General features: G+C 40.4%; 1 protein-coding gene across 2 annotated transcripts in view; it reads left to right on the top strand.

Moving 5' to 3' along the window:
- The window catches only part of lrpprc (leucine-rich pentatricopeptide repeat containing), a 142990-nt gene extending 131694 nt beyond the window's left edge, over positions 1-11296 (top strand). For both annotated transcript variants that reach the window (XM_072264971.1, XM_072264972.1), the window contains 4 exons: positions 5869-5943; positions 8538-8622; positions 8738-8880; positions 11099-11296. In XM_072264971.1, the coding sequence (XP_072121072.1) occupies positions 5869-5943; positions 8538-8622; positions 8738-8880; positions 11099-11167 (372 nt within the window). In that variant the 3' untranslated portion in view covers positions 11168-11296. The remainder of the gene's footprint in view (positions 1-5868; positions 5944-8537; positions 8623-8737; positions 8881-11098) is intronic.
- The last annotated feature ends 13127 nt before the right edge of the window (positions 11297-24423 follow it).

The raw sequence follows: 24423 nt of genomic DNA, 5'->3' as shown, positions 1-24423 counted from the left end.
AGGGGTTCCTTCTCTGCCACCTGTCCCACCCCCATCCAGCGGCACTCCAGGTTGATGAATACAGTACTGTGCAAAAGTCTGAGGCACCTGAGCTATATACAGTTGAAGTCAGAAGTTTACATACACTTAGATTGAAGTCATTAAAACTCATTGTTTAACCACTCCACAGATTTCATACTAGCAAAGTAGTTTTGGCAGGGCATCTTCTTTGTGCATGACATGAGTAATTTTTCCAACAATTGTTCACAGACAGATTATTTCACTTTTAATTGACTATATCACAATTGCAGTGGGTCAGAAGTTTACAAACAAAATCAAAAGAAATCAGCTAAGACCTCAGGAAAAAAAAAAATATGGACCTCCACAAGTGTGGTTCATCCTTGGGAGCAATTTCCAAACGCCTGAAGGTACCACATTCATCTGTACAAACAACAGTACGCAAGTATAAACACCATGGGAAAACGCAGCCGTCATACCGCTCAGGAAGGAGACGCATTCTGTCTCCGAGAGATGAACGTACTTTGGCGCGAAAAGTGCAAATCAATCCCAGAACAACAGCAAATAACCTTGTGAAAATGCTGGAGGAAACAGGTGGACAAGTATCTATATCCACAGTAAAACGAGTCCTATATTGACATAACCTGAAAGGCTGCTCAGCAAGGAAGAAACTGCTGCTCCAAAGCAGCCATAAAAAAGCCAGACTACAGTTTGCAAGTGCACATGGGGACAAAGATCTTACTTTTTGCAGAAATGTCCTCTGGTCTGATGAAACAAAAGTTGAACTGATTGGCCACAATGACCATCGTTATGTTTGACGGAAAAAGGGTGAGGCTCGCAAGCTGAAGAACACCATCCCAACTGTGAAGCGTGGAGGTGGCAGCATCAAGTTGTGGGGGTGCTTTGCTGCAGGAGGGACTGGTGCACTTCATGAAATAGATGGCATCATGAGGAAGGAAAATTATGTGGATGTATTGAAGCGACATCTCAAGACATCAGCCAGGAAATTAAAGCTCGGTCGCAAATGGGTCTTCCAAATGGACAATGACCCCAAGCATACCTCCAAAGTTGTGGCAAAATTGCTTAAGGACAACAAAGTCAAGGTATCGGAGTGGCCATCACAAAGCCCTGACCTCAGTCTGATTAGAAAATTTGTAGGCAGAACTGAAAAAGCGGGTGCGAACAAGGAGGCCTACAAACCTGACTCAGTTACACCAGTTCTGTCTGGAGGAATGGAACAAAGTTCCAGCAACTTATTGTGAGAAGCTTGTGGAAGGCTACCCAAAATATTTGACCCAAGTTAAACAATTTAAAGGCAATGCTACCAAATACTAACAAAATGTATGTAAACTTCTGACCCACTGGGAATGTGATGAAAGAAAGAAAAGCTGAAATAAATCATTCTCTCTACTATTATTCTGACATTTCACATTCTTAAAATAAAGTAGTGATCCTGACTGACCTAAAGACAGGGAATGTTTTCTAGGATTAAATGTCAGGAATTGTGAAAAAACTGAGTTTAAATGTATTTGGCTAAGGTGTATTAAACTTGTGACTTCAACTGTATGTGTGCCAAAGATTTTTGCACGGTACTGTGCATGGATAGGAAAGGCTTGGAACAGGGGACTCCAGCTTTGGAACCCCTGGTTTAGAGGGAACTGGGCCAAATGAAGGTAAGTGGGACTCACTCAACTAGGCAGTTCGGTCAGCATGGATGAGTTGGGCTGAAGCTTCTATGCTGTGTTACTCTGAGTCCAATAATTATTTACTTTTTTTTAAATTTTGTCTACTGGAGAAACTTCATTGGTATGTTTTCCTTTACGCTTAAAAGCACTTCAGCCACAACAATAATCACTACCAAATGGTTAGAATTCCACCATCTATAATCCATCTCAGAAGTATGGTAAATATCCTTCCCTAACAGCATTCAAGAAGGTCCAACTTTACTGGGCAAAGCGGCTGACAGAAAGACATAAAAATAGATATTGGCCACATGACGCTTCAAGCCGACTATGCTCTTTAATAAGTTCATAGCTGATCTTGTACCTCAATCCCATTTTCCTTCCCGGTTCTCAAAAACCTTTTACCAAAGGCCAAAAATCTATCTTATTTGTCACCTTGCACCTTAACTCTTCCCTACCAATGTACTATGGTGTGCTTTGTGCCAGCTACAAAATGCAGTGGAGTTGAACAACTCTTAGCTTTTTTGAAAGCATTACACAAATCCTTAACCCAGAAAAATGGACAAAGACGACGAGCCTATGGGAAACTTTATCAGCACCTCCTAGTTTCAGTGTGCATACCACCTTGGTTTGCCTATTTGTCAACCAACTATCATTATAGCTTTGTTAATGACCTACATTGTACCTGATTCCACTTTCACAACTACCACTCTATCAGCTCATGTCAATGACTCACTACCACCTTCTGCTGGGTAATTAGCAATTTTCATTAAACGTTCACCTTCCCAGCAATACCCATGTGCCAAGATCTTTTTCTTGTTTTAGAAAAATTGGTAGGTATATTCATTGTGCAATGGACTTATTTCAAAATATAAAGTCAGAATATAAGCATTTCCTCTGATTATCGTAGAAACTCGTTATCTGTGTTCTGTAAGTACCAAGCAGTACAATAAAAATAGACCTGTTTAATTATAAAAGCTATTTTGCCATATGAAATGAAGATTATATTTTTAATGCTTAAATTTTTACATTCAATGGGCTTCTGTTATGTTTGGAATAAGTATTATTGTACATCATAATAATTTTTTTTGTAGTAAAGGACACAGAATTGATGATTAAAATTTTTATATTGCTTGTCCTTGGAAGTGAATCTGTGTATGCAGCAAGTGCACTCTTCCAATATTCCTGTCACAGACTCGATGGACTGGATAGCCATTACCTATGCTGTTCCATTTATTCTGAGGATTTAGTGCTGCATTATTTGGCTACTTTTTCATCAGTCATGTTCTGTCTGCAATTTTCCAACAACTCACAAATGCATAAATTCATAGGTTGCTGTTACTACATGTTCTGAGTTTGCTGTAAATGACAGGGTGGTAATCTTCAGAGAATGAGACAACAGCATTGAGGCTTTCTGATGGTTTATGATGTAAAACAGAGCAAATGTTGAGTAGTCTAAGGGGAATAAAAGCTGCCATTGACAGTGTACACACATGCACTGACAATGAGTCTATTCCCAGCAGGTGGCAGCCAAACAATCAGTGATCTTGTAGATTGCTGGGTTCATGGGTACTCACGCTGTCAGCTTGTGCACACGCTTCTCTCCTGACAGTAAACAAGGCAGCTTTTACTGGAGTGCAATCTTTCTAATAAATGCAACAAAATTAAAGCACTCTGGTATCACTCACAATCAATTAACAAATATAGTTGAAGATTTAGATTATATAGCTTGGTCATCCTTTCTATAAATTAGGAAGAAAACACAGTAGAGCATAAATCTTAAGCAAGTTTTTGTGTTAAAGGAGAAATTTTGTCACATGTAGAATGCGTGTAGAATTCTGTCAAAATTTCTGTATTTCTAAGATTCAGGATTTTGGGAATAAAAAATGTATGTCAGAATCAGGTTTATTATCACTGGCATGTGACGTGAAATTTGTTGACTTAGCAGCAGTTCAGTGCAATACATAATCTAGCAGAGAGAGAGAGAAAAAATAATAATAAATAAAATAAAACATAATAAACAAGTAAATCGATTACGTATATTGAATAGACTATTTAAAAATGTGCAAAAACAGAAATACTGTATATTAAAAAAGTGAGGTTGTGTCCAAAGCTTCAAAGTCCATTTAGGAATCGGATGGCAGAGGGGAAGAAGCTGTTCCTGAATCGCTGAGTGTGTGCCTTCAGGCTTCTGTACCTCCTACCTGATGGTTACAGTGAGAAAAGGGCATGCCCTGGGTGCTGGAGGTCTTTAATAATGCCTTTAATAATGCCTTTCTGGAGGTCTTTAATAATGCCTTTCTGAGACACCGCTTCCTAAAGCTGTCCTGGGTACTTTATAGGCTAGTGCCCAAGATGGAGCTGACTAGATGCATAGCTGGTCCTTCTGCCAACTCCATATTTGAACTTCATTAATGACTTTTGTACTCTGTACTCTGTGTAGTGTATATGTAGAATTTAACACAGCAGTCATTTTAATAGATCAATCTTACCATCTACCCAAATGCACGATTGCAGTTAAATTCTGGCAACAACAAGGAAGAAAACTTTTTGGGTTTTATGATAAATTCAAACAAGTGTGTAGAATGTTACCTTGTATGTTAGCTCCACTAATAATTGCATTGCTATCAAATTATATCCATAGAATTCTCCAGGTAACCACAATGGAGCCTTAAGAATGCAAGTGAATAGTACTGGAAATTAACAGCTGATGGAAATTGGAAACAAACAGATCTAATTTTTGATCCCCACCAGAATATTAATTATTTGGGTGTGTGCTTTTCTGTGCATCACCAACATGTTATTTATAAAGTCCATTTGAAGGTCAAGTGACACCTCAAGCCTGGCAAAAAAAATTAGCTCAAGGTCCACTGGCACATCCCTAGCATTGAGGCCCTAGTCATATCCATTTGGTTTTGACAGGCAGGTCACGTTGCTTGCCCAGAACCAGCCTCGAAAGGCAGATGCTACTTATGGCAGAGATTTCAAACTGGAGAGAAGAACAATTAAAGCATTCATTTCTCTTGCCTCCATCATCAGCCTTTTTCCAAAATGATGGTGGCAACAGAAATGTTGCATCAAAAAATACTTGTGGAGGATTTCAGAGATCTTGTGAAGGTGGCCCTTCTTAGGCAGTACTTATCACACACCATGACAGCCCTAATGGAAAGGAGCGGTGTCTGGGCTACCCTGAAGTCCACCATTATTAGAACTGGTAAGAGACTCTAGACTTCTAAGCACTGGTTTGATGAGAATGAGAAAATTAAGCCACTTTACAAGTACTTGAAGGCTGAGGTCCAACAAAAGACCCATGGCCATAAGGAAATTTGGTTGGTGGAAAGAATGCAGAGTTCCAGCAACTTCCCAGTAACTGTGAAGTGCTGGTTCTTCAATATCACCAAGGCATCTGTGACCTAAAGGCCCATCCCAGTTCATGCTGAGAACAGAGGAGAGCTCACCTGTTTCCATTGACAGCAAGCGATGCAGTCAGACCTCCATCCCACGCCAACATGAAGTCAAAAAGATTATAAGCTAAAAAGAAAAGAAGCTCAAATGAACTTCAAAAACTTGGCATAGAGGAATCTCGGTCATACATTCACATTCCAATCCATATGTTGTCAGTCCTGACGAAGGGTTCCAGCCCAAAACGTCGACCGATCTTTTCCACGGATGCTGCCCGACCTGCTGAGTTCCTCCAGCGTGTTGTGAGTTTTGCTTTGACCCCAGCATCTGCAGATTATTTTGTGTTTACATACGTTGTCTGCACTGTGCATCAGCTCTAGGGAAATACAGCGAGCAGCAGCAACATTATACTTTTTACCCAGTTAACAGACAGGATAAGGTAGTATTTTTTTCAGAAGATTTTGTTGACAGAATAGAGGAACTTTGCTCATTATTGATATTGAACTGTGTTGCTTTATATTGAAATGGAAGTATAATAACTTGCTCGTTAATGTCCGCACCTATAATTCGTAATGCACATAGTGTGTGAATTATTTTCCAATATGATTGTTTAAATAGGATGGTAACTTGGGATTCATTTAAGTATTGAATACTTAATTATTCTGAATATCACATATTTAAAGGTAGTGAACAGTCAAGCACATTTGCTTTAAGAGTTACCCTTTCAACAAATTAGTTGCATTTTAATAATTAACATTTTGGGCATTTGATTTTTTTTTTTGTCCAGCGATGCCCTGCAATTGCAGAACAGAGAAGGAGCTTGATTTCATTCATCACCAGGACTGCACAAAAAGCTGGGCAGGTATGTACACTGAAGACTCAAAGTGCTGTGACTGTTTTGCATGCAGTGTTAGGATTAAGCTTTTTTTTAAGAAAAAGAGATCCTCCTACGCATTTTCAGACGTGTGTTCTTTATTAGCCAAGAACTTGGGTTTCCATTAATCTACTATGAGTAACAGCTGATATACTTCACTATCTGTTGAAGGCTGATCACGTGGTTAGGGTAAATTCATCTTTGTTTTATCCCTGATAGTTAACAAGCAGTTTCAAACCCCATCTCACACACAGACACACCTCTCATTCAGAATCAACAATCTAAGGTTATAAATATCATTCAAATGGAGGGAGGAATAGGGGAAAGCCAACTTTCCCTTCCCAAGACATTATTTTTAAAGTAATTTGAAGCATGTTGTAGTATAAACTCATTGGAAATCCTCAGTTGAATAATTGAAGACAATAAAATAAATCATGACAATAGAAGATTCTGGAATTTGATCCTGACTTGAGCTGTCTGTATGGAGTTTTACACATTTATTTGGTTTCCTCCAAAATCCCAAAGACTTGCAGATGGGTTAATTGTCTACTGTACATCGCCTTCGGTGCATGAGAATTGGGTGGCATTGATGGATGATGAGAGAGAATAGGTTGCAAGGAAGAAGTAGGGAAATGAAACTAAAAGGTCTTTGAGAGCTAGCATAGACTAGATGGACTGAATGAACTTGTTTTCTAAGGAGATATGATATGAGGCAATGGACCTAAGGAGCTTGCTTTCCTTTTTGCATAAGTGAAAACTATATACAGTGGCATGCAAAATCTTGGGTACCTCTGGTCAAAATTTCTGTTACTGTGAATAGCTGAGTGAGTAAAAGATGAACTGATCTCCAAAAAGTATAAAGTTAAAGATGACCCATTTCTTTAATATTTTAAGCAAGAAAACAGTTTTATTTCCATCTTTTACAGTTTCAAAATAACAAAAAAGGAAAAGGGCCCGAAGCAAAAGTTTGGGCACCCTGCATGGCAGTACTTAGTAACACCCCCTTTGGCAAGTACCATAGCTTGTAAACACTTTTTGTAGCCAGCTAAGAGCCTTTCAATTCTTGTTTGGGGGATCTTTGCCCATTCTTCCTTGCAAAAGGCTTCTAGTTCTGTGAAATTTTTGGGCCGCCTTGCATGCACTGCTCTTTTGAGGTTTATCCACAGATTTGAGGTTTATCCACAGATTTTCGATGATGTTTAGGTCGGGGGACAGTGAGGGCCATGGCAAAACCTTCAGCTTGTGCCTCTTGAGGTAGTCCATTGTGGATTTTGAGGTGTGTTTAGGATCATTATCCTGTTGTAGAAGCCATCGTCTTTTCATCTTTGGCTTTTTCACAGAGGGTGTGATGTTCGCTTCCAGAACTTGCTGGTATTTAATTGAATTCATTCTTCCCTCTACCAGTCAATGTTCCCCATGCCACTGGCTGTAACACAAGCCCAAAGCATGATTGATCCACCCCCTTGTTTAACAGTTGGAGAGGTGTTCTTTTCATGAAATTCTGCACCCTTTTTTCTCCAAACATACCTGTGCTCATTGCAGCCAATAAGTTCCATTCAAAAGGTTCAAAGGAACATCTAAACAAGCAGATGCATTTTGGAAACAAGTCCTGTTGACTGATGAGGTTAAAATAGAACTTTTTGGTCGCAATGACCAAAGGTATGTTTGGAGAAAAAAGGGTGCAGAATTTCATGAAAAGAACCCCTCTCCAACTGTTAAGCACAGGGGTGGATCGATAATGCTTTGGGCTTGTGTTGCAGCCAGTGGCACAGGGAACATTGACTGGTAGAGGGAAGAATGAATTCAATTAAATACCAGCAAATTCTGGTAGCAAACATCACACCGTCTGTATAAAAAAAAAAGCCGAAGGTGAAGAGAGGATGGCTTCTACAACAGGATAATGATCCTAAACACACTTCAAAATCCACAATGGATGACCTCAGGAGGCGCAAGCTGAAGGTTTTGCCATGGTCCTCACAGTCCCCTGACCTAAACATCATTGAAAATTTGTGGATAAACCTCAAAAGAGCAGTGCGTGCAAGATGGCCCAAGAATCTCACAGAACGAGAAGCCTTTTGCAAGGAAGAATGGGCGAAAATCCCCCAAACAAGAGTTGAAAGACTCTTAGCTGGCTACAAAAAGCATTTACAAGCTGTGATAATTGCCAAAGGGGGTGTTACTAAGTACTGACCATGCAGGGTGCCCAAACTATTGCTTTGGACCTTTTTTCCCCTTTTTGTTATTTTGAAACTGTAAAAGATGGAAATAAAAAAGTTTTCTTGCTTAAAATATTAAAGAAATGTGTCATCTTTAACTTTATGCCTTTTGGAAATCAGTTCATCTTTTACTCGCTTAGCTATTCACAGTAACGGAAATTTCGACCGGGGTGCCCAAACTTTTGCATGCCACTGTACATTTTATTTCATTCCAGTAGTCATCTGGTATACCTGTAGACTCTCCTAATGGGTTTGTGGGGAAAACAGCATTTATTTAGACAGTGCCTTTGATAACTTCAGATTACCTGAAAATGCTTCTTATGGAACATTTTACCATCTGGTTAAATTGTGAGTTTGCTTCCTCAGGCTCACAAAATTCTTGGGCTCCTTGATCTGATCCAAGAATTTCCAGATAAAGAAACTGCATATGGATACCTTATGAAATGTTACGGTAAGCTGTTTAATATAAAGCTTATCTGAATGAGATCAGCTATTTTGGAGCAATAATCACCTTTGTATGGCAACAGTCACAAGGCTTTTCAAGTACCTGTGTTTTCTCTCTTTAGTATTAGACAATGATGCAGTTTCTGCAAAGGCTTTGTACGAAAAGATTAAAGAAGAGAAAATAGTACCAGATGAGCTGTTCCTGAAGCGCCTTGCTGTACTATTGAAGAATGCAGGGGAACCTGTCTCCTTCACTGAGCCACCTGTGAGTATTGCCTCCTCTGATCATCTGTTGTTTCAGCCGCTGATCTGTTACTGCGATAAATTTAGGGATTATGCAACTTCTGCACCAGAGCAAAGCACTCTGCGTGGCAACCCATACCATGTCAGCTTATGATTCAGCTATTTCGTATAGGTTCCAGGAAAATGCACTCTCATTTTCAGTGTTACACCAGGTGGATGCAAAGTGAGTACAGTGTGACTGCACAACCCTTGTTTGCCACAGATTAGTAGAATACAGCTTTTGTTCATAGTTTCCCACACAATGAAGTTCTAATTTCAGTGTTATAGTGGAAGTTCATTGACTGCCCCGGGAGGTAAGATTAAAGTCATATCATCTGTTGTTTTTTGTCCTAGGAAAGGCAACTAAAGAGAAATCAGATGTGAAGAGTTTGTTTTCAAACAAGTGGATTGTAAGAATAAATAGGGAGAAACCCTGAGTGCAGGAAGCAACTGAGGAATTGCAAGTGTGGCATATCCCAAATGTGGTATGGAATACCCAATCACCCCTGTAGGGTTAAACCTTCTCATGCCACCTCTGGAACATGGCTTTTATCTAGTTGTGAGAAATTATGAAAACCTTTATTTTCTGCAATTAAGAACACTGCTCCTATCTAAGTTGTCCAGTGGAAAGTCCATACCTATAGCCCAAAAATTTATCTTCTGAGACTTGCAACTCAGTGGCATAGGAGGTGAAAGCTGGCTTCCCCTGCCATATTCCTTCACCCAGCCAAACCCACCCTCATTCAGCTTTTATCTGCTTTGCTCAGAAAGGAAGCAACAAAGGCATTTCGTGGAAATCTAGTTCTGTCCCATTGTTTTGCTTTTGATCTAATGTTTCTTTTCCTCAAGCCTCTTAGTCCCAATATAATGGTGCTGGATAAATGAAGTTCAGATGTCAGTCTGTTGTCTCATTTGAATCAGATTTTTGAGTAGACTATGAACCAACCCACGAATACTACTTCACTAATTTTGTTCTCTTTTTGTGCTGTGTGTGTGTGCGCGCGTGTGCGCGCGCACACACCCACACATATACAGTATCTTATGGTAATTTGTAATTTATACTGTACTGCTGTTGCAAAACAACAAATATTGCAACATATGTCCGTGATACTAAATCTGCTTTTGATTCTAAATGGCTGGTCAGGTTCAAAGTGGTAAGTGCTCTGCTTTGGCATTTTGTGCTCCATATTTCGACTATGCACTGGTAGCATCAAACACAAGAACATGTAATGAAACACTGCCTTCACTATGTGATGACCCCAATATTAGGAGATAGAATTGTGAGATTTCCCTTGATTTAGCTCCAGTTGGCCTTGAATGGTCATTGTGCCTTCCTTTCCCCAGACAGAAATAGGGTTTCTCATTTCCACACTGTGAAGAACCTCACTGACAGGAGAGTCACTCCGATAGTCTTTGAAAAATTTTGAATCCAGAATTTCAGCGAGAGGGCTTAAAACGGTGAAACTTTTAAATGTCAAATCTGAGAAGTGAATATTGAAAGCAAGTGTTTATTTCCTTGGTTTTGACCCATTTGCCTCCGTTCAGTCGTTTATTTTCAGAGGGAGTATGCATCCCAGTGTTCATTCAGGTTGCACTGCATTATAATAAGGCTTAATTCCATCACTGTTGGAAAGGTCAGCATATTTACATATAAGAACTCAGATGAGACATGTTGGAGTTTAGTCATACTTTGCCTTTCAGAACATAATGTTATTCAGGGAATTGTCTGTTGAACTGAAAGTTATCTCTTCAGCCCATGCATTAAACTATGTCAACTATGGCTTAGCTATTAAGACTCTCACCTCTCAGTGGGTGTGAGTTCAAGTCCCACTCCAAAGAGTCCAATGCAAAGGGAGTGCTGATTATTGCTGACGTTGTTTTCAGATAAATAAAATGTCCCTCTGCCCCATCAAATAGATGCGAAAGATTTCATGGTGCTCTATTTAAGAGTAGTGAGTTATCCTCACAGCCTGACCCTTAATTAATATATTGTGGGAGCTTTCTGTGTGCATTCCTGTTACAACTCCTGTTGTGTAATGGTAACTATATTTCAGCAGTACATCAGTGTAGATCGGAAAGGCATAGAGGGATGCGGGTCTCATGTAGATAAATGGAATTAATATAGATAAACATCACAGTCAGCAAAGTCCACAGCAGGATGATGTAATCGTTTGGTCATTTTATTTTTCTTTTTGAAACAGGAGAGTTTTGCATTTTATGCAGAAAAGTTGAAGCAAGAAAAAGCAGCAGAATCATCTGATGAAAACTAAAATGAAAATTGAAATGATCAGACACTTTTATACTGTTGAAGAACCAAATGAGTGTATGTAGTTCTTATGTGTGGTGACTTGTTTAACTGTACAGGATATTTAATGTGACAAATAAAAATTTGGAGGAGCCAACCCTTTTTTCTTATGCAATCTATTCTTTCTCTTTCTCAGTTGGTGTTTATAATTGCTGCCGTTTTATTCATTAGGTTATAATTTCTGCTTCAGCAATTTATGAAAACATTGAAATTACTGTAATTCCCATGTTGGCTATGGTTCAGTGATAGAATTTGTGAAGCATTTCATCCAGGCTAACATCAGTGCAGCGCTGACCGTATGCTGCATTGTGGCAGGAGCAGGAGTCTGTGAGTCTCTGTGCATGGGAAGGTGAGCTCACATTTCCTGGAGCCTGACTGCTCCATGTTCAGTCTGACCCAAACAGCTCTGTACGTGACAAAGTGGCACAACTCGTAGCTGCTTCGCAGTTCCAGCGTTCCAGGTTCAGTGCTGCAAGTGTGGAGTTTTAGTGTAGTCCTGTAACCCCATGGGTTTCCTCCCTCAGGACAGCAGACAGTCACAATAAAGAAAAAATTATTCTGTTACAATGCAATCACATATTTAAATGTCGTGTACTGGGTAATGAGGGAGGCTTTTTCAGGCTAATTCCCATGGAAGGAACTACTTCAGTGTTTTCCTCACTGTTGTTTGTAATCATGGACTTTACAGCTGTGACAAGGTGAACTTACAGGGGCTCACGGGCTAGCGTCTTACTCTTTATGCAACACCGACACTTCTCTAACCACAAAGAGCAAGTTAAAATCAAAGATCAGTTATCCTAGTTTGCCTCCTGTGTACAAAATTGAGGTTCTGATAGTTTTGCTGAATTCTGTTTGCTCAGAGGTTTTAGAAGACTAGTCTAGGACTGGAAGGTACTGGTTTAAGATGATGGAAGAGAAATTTAAAGAAGACCTGAGCATTGTGTTTTTCCCCACAGAAGGTGGTGAATATCTTGAATGAACTGTCAGAGGAGGTAGTGAAGGCGGATACTAACACATTTAAAATGTGTTTATACAGGTGCTTTGACTGGAAAGGAAGAGAGCGATTAGGGATTGGCGCAGCCTAACATATAGGTATCTCAGTCAGAATGGACAAGGTGGACAGAAAGGGCCCATTTCTGAGCCATACAATCCTGTCCTGAATAGCCAACTTGGTTTTGTTTTCTGGTTATAGACACTTCAGCAGGGGATGTGTTAACTTTGCATCCAATGTAGTCTTCCTTGACAAACCTTGTAATAATTTTCCTCATTTCAGTGAGATTACTTCCCTTCCTAAATTCCAGCTGAGTCTGAATATTTCCAACTGCAGCCTGGGTTTCAGCTGGTGAATCTTTGCTGCATCCCCTGAATTCTGGACCAATTCTGAGCACAATATTCCAGACTCACCATAGCTCTATATAAATGGCACAACATGTTTCAACACGTGTGCTGAAATCCTTTTGCCAGCGTACTGTTTGTATTTTTCATTGCTTGCTGAATTTGTCTTTTAGGCGTAGCGATTCATGAACAAGGAACACTCGGATTCCCCTGAATGCTACCTTGCAATTTCTTACCATTTAAAAAAAGATACTTTGGCTTTCTGATTTTTGGAGAATCCTTGTTTAAAGAAGGAAAGGAAGGGTGCACTGCAAGTACAAGTAGGGAGAGAATTGATTAAACATTAATAGTGGAACATTGAAATGGTTGATCTCTACGTAATATTTTGGAAAATGGAAGGCAATATGGTTGAGAAAGAGCACGTTTCTTTTAAACCAGAGGCTTTATTAAGGACAATGAGTAGAGGGATGGTAAGAGATGTGATAAAGAGATTGGACACCTTGCAATTTTATTTTTTATTTCTCCAGTTAATTGCCATGATTTCCTATTAGGAATGCATTTGTCATTTAAATTGCTTGGTGTCATTGAAGATCAAATTAGCTGCTGTCATCAGTAATGTGCAATTGCATCTCTCAATTGGTTATCATTTCCTGTATGCACAAACCAACCCTACTGAATATAGCAAATAGGGTTAACTCATTGTTTAAAGGGTTAAACCTGCATTAGAAGGTGCATGGTACTTTCAAAGACGGCATGGTAGTATAGCAGTTAGCGTAGTACTTTACAGTGCCAGCTGTAAAATCAATCAGGGTTCAACACCTGCTACTTGTCTGTAAGATGTTTGTACATTTCCCTTGTTCCAGAGATGTTTGGGTTAGAGTTAGTAAGTTGTGGGCAGGCAGTGTTGGCACTGAAAGCATGACGACACTTGTGGACTTCCCCGGGACATTCTCGGATTTGTTGGTCGTTAACGCAAGTGACACACTTCACAATGATTCGATGTATATGTGACAAGTAAAGCTAATCTAATCAATATGCCACCAGGATTGAAAAAGGAAATTTGGAAAGTTCGTGCAAAGCCTTGTTTTTTAGTTTTCAGCTCTTTAGCATTGAGTTTTGGGGGATAATTTTGTCATAATAGGTATGTGGCAAGATTAAAAAGGACTGAATTAAGAATGTATATTAGAAGGAATTTTTTAAAAACTTGCTGCGGTGATATTCATTTTAAAGAGACAAAGTCAAACTCCTTGATAGCTTCAGCTAAATTAGAAGGGTAAAATTACTACTAGTGCTTTGAAATCAAATGCTTCAAGCAATTTTCCTAGTTCCTATGTAGTACAGTAAAACTCCAGCACACTTAGGATTGTATTTTGCCATTTCAGATCGGTTTAAGATGTTTTTCCCAATCTCTTTGGATTCCATTCTCTTCTGAAGATGCTAATTCCTCCAGGAATACATCCAGCGTATTAGTAATTTATGAATCTAATACAACCACAGCTAACCATAATGACTGGATAATTTAATTCAATTGATCAAGTACAGGGGATTGGAATACTTGCAGAGGGTTGCAGGCTCAGCGAGCTGCATCATGGGTGCTAGTCTCTCCAGCGCCAAGAGCATCTTCAAATGGCAATGCCTCAGAAAAGCGGCACCCTCCCCCAGCCCCCCACCCAGGACATGCTCTCTTATTCCCAGAGAGAAGGCACAGGAGCCTTGAAGACACAGCTGCTTTCCCTCTGCTGTCAGATGTCTGAATGGACAATGAACTAATCCATGAACACTACCTGATAATTTTTGCTCTCTTTTTGTACTAATTTAAAATGTATTTATAGTATTTTTATGTATTGCACTGTGCTGCTGCTGCAGAACAAAGAATTTCATGACATATGTTGGTGATATTAAACCAGATTCTGAGTCTGCAATTTAAGTTTGACTTACAGCTTTTTCAGTAAAACACAGGTCTGATTCACTCATTTCCTTTAGGGAATGAAATCTCTTCCTCTTCTCGACCTATAACCTGCCTGGTCTGTCTTTGACTCCAGGCCCCTAGCAATTTGGTTAACATGTTATCACTCAGAGGTGACTGAGTGAGCCATTGAACTACATCAAAACCACTAGGTTAGAAATCAGGATAAAGCACCCTGAGATTGCTGTTGGAGCTCACATAATCTCCACTAGGCACTGTGACCACTTTTCACAAGTATGACTGATCTTGGATTGCAGTGTTTTCTTGCTTTTAGCACTGGAGCCTTTCAGCAGCTTTAGCACCCATGGCAGTATGGTATCAAAACTCAAAGCTTCACAACCCTTTGAGTGAAGCCATTCCACCTGTGGTCTTAAGTGATAGATGCTGTACCCTGAGGCTCTCCCAGTGTGAGGCTGGTTTAAACTTCCTGATTACTTAATCCCTTTCGTAGTATCTACAGAACCTCAGCATCTCAGGTTCTTCATTGAACACCCCTCTCCAATCTTGAGAGGAGAGACCTATTCTGCTCAAGCAGCACATCTTGTACACCCAAAGAACAGTATGGTGAACTGTCAGTGTACTAACTCCCAGTAATCCCTCCTTCAGTGAGGCGACTGAACAGTGTGAATTATTCCAAAATGCTGGACATTTGGAGCAAGATATCAAAACCCATGTATTCCATCCCTCTTCCAGTAAAATAATACATTAAATTTGCTGCCTTGATTTTTCACTGAATCCTCCAGATAACTTTATTGTACAAAATACATAGATTTCACTGAAAAACATTTAATTACCTCACTTTTAAGCAGTTAAATTTTTCCAGTCCTTTTTTTTAGTGTTCTTTGCTTTTATGCACACACTGGAATGTATGTCTCGGACTATGTTGGAACATTTCCTAGAGATTAAAGATGAGCCTTATGTGTACATTGAAATATGATATTTGTGTCAGCAACTAACACAGTCCAAGGAGGTAATGGGGCAGCCTGCAAGTGTTGCCAGTCTTCTGGTGCCAACATAGTATGCCCACAATTCACTAACCCAGTAACCTGAGCTCCCAGACCTCATTACAAAGTCATAGGGAAAATGTACAAACTCTTTACTTATATAGTATCTTGAAAAAGTATTCATCCCCCATCACTATTTTCACATCATGCTGTCTTATTTTCTAAATCTAAAATGTATTCAAGAAGAATTTTTGTGCTAATCTACAAAGCATTGTGCATCATATCAAGTCAAAAGAAAAATTCTAGAACTTGGTATCAATTTACTGAAAGTTTTAAAAACCAAAATTGTGAGGCTGAAAAAGTGTTCATCTCTCCTTTGTAATTAGTAAACTCACTTTCAGCAGGTGCAAGACTGTATATTATTTTGCCAACTCACCCAGTTTGTTGATGTAGAAAATTGGAGGATCACCTGTTTTCAATGAAATCATAATAAATACCCCTCTCTCTGTAAACTCCAGCAGTATGGTAGATTTTTGAATAGACCAGACCAAACCAAAATGAAGACCTAAGAGCATTCAAGACAAGTCAGGGAAATGAGAATAGAAAAGCACAGATCTAGGGAAGGGTACAAGGCCATCTCAAAGGCACTGAACGTGCTGTATTTTGGAGCTCAGTGCAGTGCGGGGGAATATGAAACCACAACCAGGCTGCCCCTCTAAACTTAGTCACTGGAGAAGAATGGCACTTGTAAGAGAGGCTATTATGTTGTCAAGAGACACTCTGAGTGTAGCTGCAACTGGAGATCAAGTTCATGGCTCCACAATCGTTAAGGCTTTGTACCAAAGGGTATGCAAGAATGGCAAAGAAGATGCTCTTGTTTTTTTTAAAAAAGCATATCCTTGCCCGTAAAGACTTTGCAAAGTGTCACTTAGAAGATACTGTAAAGATGTGGAAGAAAGTCTTGTGGTTGGATGAGACTAAAGTGAAATCTTTTGGCCTCAACACTAAGCAGTAAGTGTGATGTAAATCTAATGTTGTGCGACAGCCAGGTAACACTATCCCGACTGTAAATTATGGTGGCGGTAGCATCATGCTGTGGGGATGCTTTTCAGCAGCAGGGACTGGAAATCAGGATTGATGAGAAGATGAATGCTGCTAAATGCAGATAAATCCTGGATAAAAAAAAACCTGCGGGCCTCTGCCAGAAAGCTTAAACTGAGGAGGAATGTTGTCTTTCAGCAGGACAGTGACCCAGAGCAACCATGGATGGGCTTCAAATGAATAAAGTTGATGTCTTTGAGTGGCCCAGTCAAAGTCCTGACCTTAACCCCATTGAACATCTCTGGCATGACCTCTAGCTTGTTGTCCACTGCTGCTCCCCAACTAACCTGGTACAACTTCCAGCAATTTAGCAAGAAGGAATGGGAAAATCTTGCTCCATCACATTGTGTAAATCTAATAGACTTTCCCAAAAGGAGAACTGGCTGCAATAACTGTGAGAGAAGGTTCAACAAAGTGCTGAGCAAAGGGGGATGAATACTTTTGAACTGCTGACATCTTAGTTTTTGAATATTTAGTTTTTCATGCTTCACAATTACCGGTAGACCTGTTTTTTGGGCTGACTTATGTGAACGAAAGGTTAGGACTAAATACTTTTTCACGGCACTGCAGCTACAGGAATTAAGCCCTGATTGCTAGTGCTGTAAAACATTGCGTGAGCCAGTGCGTTACTCTGCCACCCACCAACAGATTTCATCAGCTTTCCTACCACATTGTATCTCCTCCTCTACCTTTGGGTGGATGTGAGAGGGCGCAGAGAGGCTTTGCAGTTAATAGAAGCAGCTGTACACACATATAGTTGTTTCTTTGGAATGAAGGAGTCTGGAGATATGAATGGTGTATAAAACGATGGGACATCTGGACAGTGTTAATCGGGAGAATCTACCTCCCTTACGAAAGAAGGCAGGAAGGGGCATAGATTTAAGTAAGTTCAAAGTAAATTTGTTATCAAAAGTACAGGTGACCTTTTACCGCTGCACCATAGAGAGCATCTTAACATACCGCATTTTTGTGTGGTACAGTATCTCAGTTGTACAGCAGCTGATAGGAAAGCACTTCAGCGGGTCGTCTCTAGCGCACAGAAGATCATCGGGACACAGCTCCCAGCCCTGGAGGACACCTACGGCTCTCGCTGCCTAAGGAAAGCTACAAGCATCCGTAAGGACAATACACGCCCATGCAATCATCTGTTTGAACTTCTTCCATCTGGCAGACGTTATAAGATTTTCTATGCCTGCACTTCCAGACTGAAAAATAGCTGCTTCCCCAGAGCTATAATTGCTCTGAACCAATCAATCAAGCATCATCCACAAATTTGTTATATTGCTACTTTAATACTGACTTTATGGCTGTCATGCATCTGAGTTGTGCATTTGTACTGCTGGGTATTACTTCTACTGGCTGGTTACTTGATTTCATTTATTGTTTATTTATTTCATTTGTTTTATAGCATTGAGTATGAGAGTTGCAAACTCATTCTTGCTGTATCGGTGCATGACAAATTGTACTATGCAATGACAATAAAGATATTTCATCCTTTCATCCATACATGTATGTTACCATATACAAACCTGAGATATTTTTTCTTGCAGGCATTCATAGTAACTAAAGAGAAACAAAAACACAAGCAAAATAATAATGATAAATAAATAAGCAATAAATATCAGGAGCACAAGATGAGTGATTCCAGAGGTAGTGGAGACAGTTGAGTGAGGGGGCAAGTGAAGTTATTGCCACTGGTTCAAGAGTTGATGGTTGAGTAGTTATAACTGTTCATGAACCTGGTGATAAGAGTCCTGAAGCTCCTGTACCACCTTCCAGATGGCAACAGCGAGAAGAGAGCATGACCTGGGTGGTGGGGTCCCTGATGATGGATGCTGCTTTCCTGCAACAGTGCTCCGTGTAGATGTGCTCATTGGTGGGGAGGGCTTTAACCCGGATGGGCTGGGCCATATATTTTGTAGGCTCTTCTGTTCAAGGGCATTGGTGTTTGCATACCAGGCTGTGATGCAGTCAGTCAATTTACTTTCCATCTAACATCCATTAAAGTTTCTAAAGCTACTGGAGGGGGAGAAAATGCAAAATTTCTGCACAGGAGAAGTCCTGGAACTCGCTGTTTGAAATTGATAGGGACAGAATCCTCAGCCCATTTCAATTTTACCATAGTGAACATTTGAAGGGCCAAGTGAAAAGACAATGGGTCAATAACAGGGAAATGAATTAAACCAAAATGACTCTACACTTGGCTGATTAGTAAATGATGGGCTGAAGAACCTCTCTCTGTCCCATACATCTCAACGAATCTTTTGAAGGTCTGGTCACTGTGAGTGGTCATGACTGCTTAACACCAAGCAACACTGTATACTTCACCTCTTTGCCAAGCTACACACTGTGCCTTGACATTTTGAGGGGACCAACTGTTCAAAAACACTTGTATTCCACTGATTATTGATTAAAATGAGTACTTTATTAAAATGAACTAATTGTCATTGAGTAACAATAAGAAAGGCTTCATAGTCCTGCACTATTTGCATAATTTTATCCCTCCTCCTACAAGTATTATCTGGATGCTAATAGGTGACAGAGTGCTGCATATTCCAATGCTGATTAACTATTCTTTTTGTGTTTTTTTTAATGTACTTTCTCTACAATACCTTTTGTACTTGATTGTTTAATCTTTTATTTCTTTTTTTTATTTCACGAACTGAATTTAGAAGCTGACATTTTTCATTTGGACATGTAGCAATTAAATTATGAAACTTCAAACTTAAAGAGCACCCTTTTCATAATCAGAATTAAAACTAAAAACAAATGCATTGTGCTGGAGGGTTAAGGAAGAGAATAGCCCTTAACACTTCTTAATTGAACAAAAATTCCTTTTATGTTTTAGAAAATGCAGTGAAATTCCGGAAGAACCCGGAGGACAATGCTTACAATTTGATTTTGTATACTTTATTGTTGCACTGTGAGATGATCGGTCTGTTATCCAGAACAACAGTACACAACCTGGCCCTTCACCAGATGAATCCAAAAGAGTCAGGCACGTCTTTGTCTAGGAAAGTAACTCACTCAAGAGACGGATCATATTTTCCAACTGCGCACTGAGATCTTGGTCCACTGGAATGTTTCCTCAGATTAAAATATCTTTAAAATTTTTCCCACACTTACCAAGTTTGTGAAGGTTGCATATCTAATAATTGTACTTTTACACTCATTGGGAAAGCAGCTCTCTTAATTTGAAAAGTATGACCATCAGATTAAATATTTTCTGCTATGTTTTCCTGTGCTGGCAACACTGGGTGAATATCCTTTTACTCCGTTAATATAAATACACATATAAAGGCATCTGTTAGTCTTGCGAGACCATGAATCTGCGCCTGGAAAGTCTTCACTCTCCAGGGCGCAGGCCTGGGCAAGGTTGTATGGAAGACCAGCAGTTACCCATGCTGCAAGTCTCCCCTCTCCATGACACCAATGTTGTCCAAGGGAAGGGCATTAGAACCCATACAGCTTGGCACCAGTGTCGTCACAGAGCAATGCGTGATTAAGTGCCTTGCTCAAGGACACAACACGTTCCCTCGGCTGGGGCTCGAACTCACTACCTTCAGGTTGCTAGTCCAATGCCTTAACCACTTGGCCACATGCCCATAAATGTCTGTTAGAGGGAGAAGAGGAAACTGGCATTTGAACAATAGTATACACTATGGGTCACAATTGGGTAGGCTAACTTCAATGAGTTAATACTTGAGAATGGCATTTTTGCATTGGAGGTGGGGGGAAAATAAAGAAGGTTAAATTACTTGTATAGATGGTTCAGAGACCAACAACAGGCAGTGAACTGGGCAGTTTGGAGTGTGAGGAGATGAGTTTTGAAGAACAAGAGAGAACTCTTATTTCACTCTAGAGGTTGATCCTATGAAATGGAGGAACAAGAGATTATTAAGATTTGATATTTATTCAGCTTTTTACATTCAGAAGAACATGAATCAAAGTTGGTGACAAATCAGCATATGGGGGGGAGATTGAAAATCTGACTGAGTGGTGCCACAACAACAATCTCTCACTCAATGTCAGCAAGACCAAGGAGTTGATTATTGACTTCAGGAGGAAGAAACCAGAGGTCCATGAGCAAGTCCTCATTGAGGGATCCGAAGCGGAGAGAGTCAGCAACTTTAAATGCCTCTGCATTATCATTTCAGAAGGCCTGCCCTGGGCCCAGCAGGGTAAGTGTAATTATAAAGGAAGCACAGCAGCACCTCTTCTTTCCTTAGAAGTTTGCAAAGGTTTGGCATGACATCAAAAACCTTGAGCAACTTCTATAGGTGTGTGGTGGAGAGTATATTGACCGGTTGCATCGCAGCCTGGCGTGGAAACACCATTGCCATTGAATGGGAAAACCCTATACAATGTAGTGGATACCGCCCAGACCATCACGGGCATTGCCCTCCCCATCATTGAGCACTGTTGCAGGAAAGCAGCATCCATCATCAGAGACCCCAAACATCCAGCTCATGCTTTTTTCTCACTGCTGCCATCAGGAAGGTGGTGCAGGAGCCTCAACCACTCAGCCATCAGGCTCTGAACCAGTGGGGATATCTTCACTTGCCCCATCACTGAATTGTTCCAACAACCTTCACCTTTAAGGGCTATTAATCTCATGTTCTCAATATTTATTTTTTTTTTCTTTTGAATTTGAATAGTTTATTGTCCTTTGCACATTGGTTGTTTGGCTGTCTATTGGGTGCAGTCTTTCATTGAATCTGCCATGGCTATTGCATTTATTCAGTATGCCCACGTGCAAATGAATCTCATGGTTGTAGGTTTATGATGACATATACAGTATGTACTTTGATAATACATTTACTTTAAACTTTGAAGATCTAAGTATATTTATCTAGAATGACCTCAAGATTCACCAGCTTCAGGATCTTTTTATTTCTAAAATAATTCTTTTTTTTTTGTACTTGGTTGTTTATTCAGTCAGTTTTCCATTCTTCCATACCATGACAACAGGGGATTGGGTGGAATCCCTAGAGGAACAGTATCAATGATAACGTTCACACCATTCCACCAAGCTCTTCCAATCTCTCACCAGAGAAGCTCACAGAAAACCCAGGCACATGTGTTCATAATTTTCTGCCTGAAAAACTCTGTTGTACCAATTATTAAATCATCTTTTTCTGGTTTGAACCAGTATGCTAGTGAACAACAAACTGCTGAAGGAACTCTGTGGGTTAAGTAGGATCTGTGGAGGTTTGGTGAAGAGATGGTCAATGTTTTAGTTCATGAACTTCATATGGACAGAGAGTCCAGAGCAGAGGTACCCAACTTGGGGTAATGGTATTGGCCCATGGCATAAAAAAGGTTGGGAACCCTGGTCTAGTGCAGTGGTCCCCAACCACCGGGCCGCGGAGTGGTACCGGGCTGCAAAGCATGCGCTACCGGACCGCGAGGAAACGATATGATTTGGCGATAGGAGTCAGCTGCACCTTTCCTCATTCCCTGTCACGCCCACTGTTGAGCTTGAACGCACGCGAGGTCATTACGCATGCATCATCCACGTCAGCGCGGGAAGATCAAGTCCTCAAGCTTGCAAATGAGTGCAGGTTGAAAAGTATGTTTGACATAACATCTCTGCCGGCATTCTGGATTAAAGTCAAGGCTGCATATCCTGAGATAGCCATGAAAGCACTGAAAACGTTGCTTCCATTTCCAATATATCTCTGCAATGAATGCAACGAAAACTAAATTGCGGAATAGGCTGGACATAAGGAACCCTCTTCGAGTATCGCTGTCTCCCGTCACCCCTCGATAGGACCGTCTTGTTGCAGGGAAACAAGCCCAGGGCTCCCACTGATTCAGCGATATTGGTGTGTTGCAATGATTTTATATGTTCATACGGGGAAAATATGTGCTGTGTGTTAAATATCCAAACATTACTTAAAATGTTATGATGCTATTGACTTATATAACCATACAACAATTACAGCACGGAATCTCTCTGCCCTTCTAGTCTGTGCCGAACGCTACTCTCACCTAGTCCCACAGACCTGCACTCAGCCCATAACCCTCCATTCCTTTCCTGTACATATAGCTATCCAATTGTTCTTTAAATGATAATATCAAACCTGCCTCGACCACTTCTACTGGAAGTTCGTTCAACACTTACTTCAAGCTCCCCTGATAATTGACTTATTGCTATATTCATGCTAGGACAATATGCACTGTGTGTTTAATATTAAATTCGTTAGATAAACCCTTTTAGAAACTAAATTGAGTGCATTAGCCACTTATCACCTATACTGTGTTCGTGATTAACATCCCCCTGAACAGAATCGCCAAAAATGATTTGTAGAAAAAAATGGGCACGTACACACATGTGCACTGGTGCCCGCGCAAGGCTTCATGGTCTTTGTAGTCTTTCTCGGGGGTAAACCCAACGTATTTGACTGCTACCCTTGTTCGTTGGCAACCCTACCACCACCACCGCCCCCCCCGGGTCGGCCGGTCCACAAGAATATTGTCAATATGAAACCGGTCCGCAGTCCGAAAAAGGTTGGGGACCCCTGGTCTAGAGGGAAGGCAGCCAGTATAAAGAGGTAGCCACTGGGGTAAAGTTCATTTGCCGTTCTACCATAAGTCTGCCTGGTCTTTTTCAGCCTAACTGCCTCAATGCCACCTAACTGTTTTAATTCCATTCCCCTCTTTCCTTCCTTCCATGCAGCACCTTCTTCAGTTTCCAATTTCTGAGCTGAATCCTTCAATTTCACACTGTCTGCAAATTTGACTGGGGCTGGTGTAGTTCATGAGCAACCAATAATTTCTGTCTAAATAAATTGGTGCATATGATGGAAACCTGAACAGTAAACTTAAAATAGTGTAAATACTCAGCAGGTTTGGCATTAAACTTCCATCAGAAACTGAAATGTTAACTCTGTTTCTCTTCCTGCAGATGCTGGCTGACCTTCTGGGTATTTCCAAGCTCTACCTCTCTAGTGGAAGACACTGTCAAGTTGAAGTAGGTGCAGAAGAGATTTATGAAGATGCTGCTCAGACAATAGGGCCTCAGTTATAGGGAGAGGCTGGTTTTGCTGGATCCTCAATCAGTGGAGTTAAGATAAATAAGAGTTGACATTTTAGGAGTTCATAACTCAACGAGGGGTATGGATAAAGTGGGCAGTCATTTCCCTAGGTTGGCAAGTCCAAAACTACAGAGGGCTCAGATGCAAGAGGAGAGAGATTTAAAAGCAATCTGAGAGGTAACGTCTTTACACAGAGGGTAGTTGAACCTGAAATGAGCTGCCAGAGGAAGTGTTCCATACATGTATAATATAACATTTAAGAGGCATTTGTTTAGGTTCATGGAGGTTTATGGGCCAAACATGAGCAACTGTGACTAGCAGGGAGGATGCTGCGGTCGGCATGGACCGATGGGCTGAAGGGCCTGCTGCATGCTATATTACTCTATGACTCTATAACCAACTCATACATGATGAAGTTTTGACTTGAAGCCCCAATTTTCAGCCTAAGCAATAATATGTATGCATGTCTCAAAAGTAACATTGAAGACTATAAAAATTGGCTGATATAATTGCAATTTCCTGCAGTGACTTTGCACAAGACCTGATAGAAAAAAATTGCTTCCAGTATTTGGGAAATTAGAAGAGGACTGGGGTCAATCACTGGTTTGTATGCATCGTTCTCTGAATTAGATTTTTGAGGTATGGAGAAATTTTGGAACAACAGGAAAGTCTGTAAAGCCACACCATCCTGATGAGAAAATATACCACTTTTCCGAATTCACTGTCACAGGGCTAAAGTCTTAGAACTCTCCTCCTAATGACATTGTGGGTGCACCCACAGCTCAAAGACTATGGTGTTTCAAGAAGATAGCTCACCACCGTCTTGAAGGCAATT

Source organism: Mobula birostris, chromosome 8, assembly GCF_030028105.1.
Source record: "Mobula birostris isolate sMobBir1 chromosome 8, sMobBir1.hap1, whole genome shotgun sequence".
In the NCBI taxonomy this organism is placed as follows: Eukaryota; Metazoa; Chordata; class Chondrichthyes; order Myliobatiformes; family Myliobatidae; genus Mobula; species Mobula birostris.
This window is presented reverse-complemented; position numbering and strand designations above follow the sequence as displayed.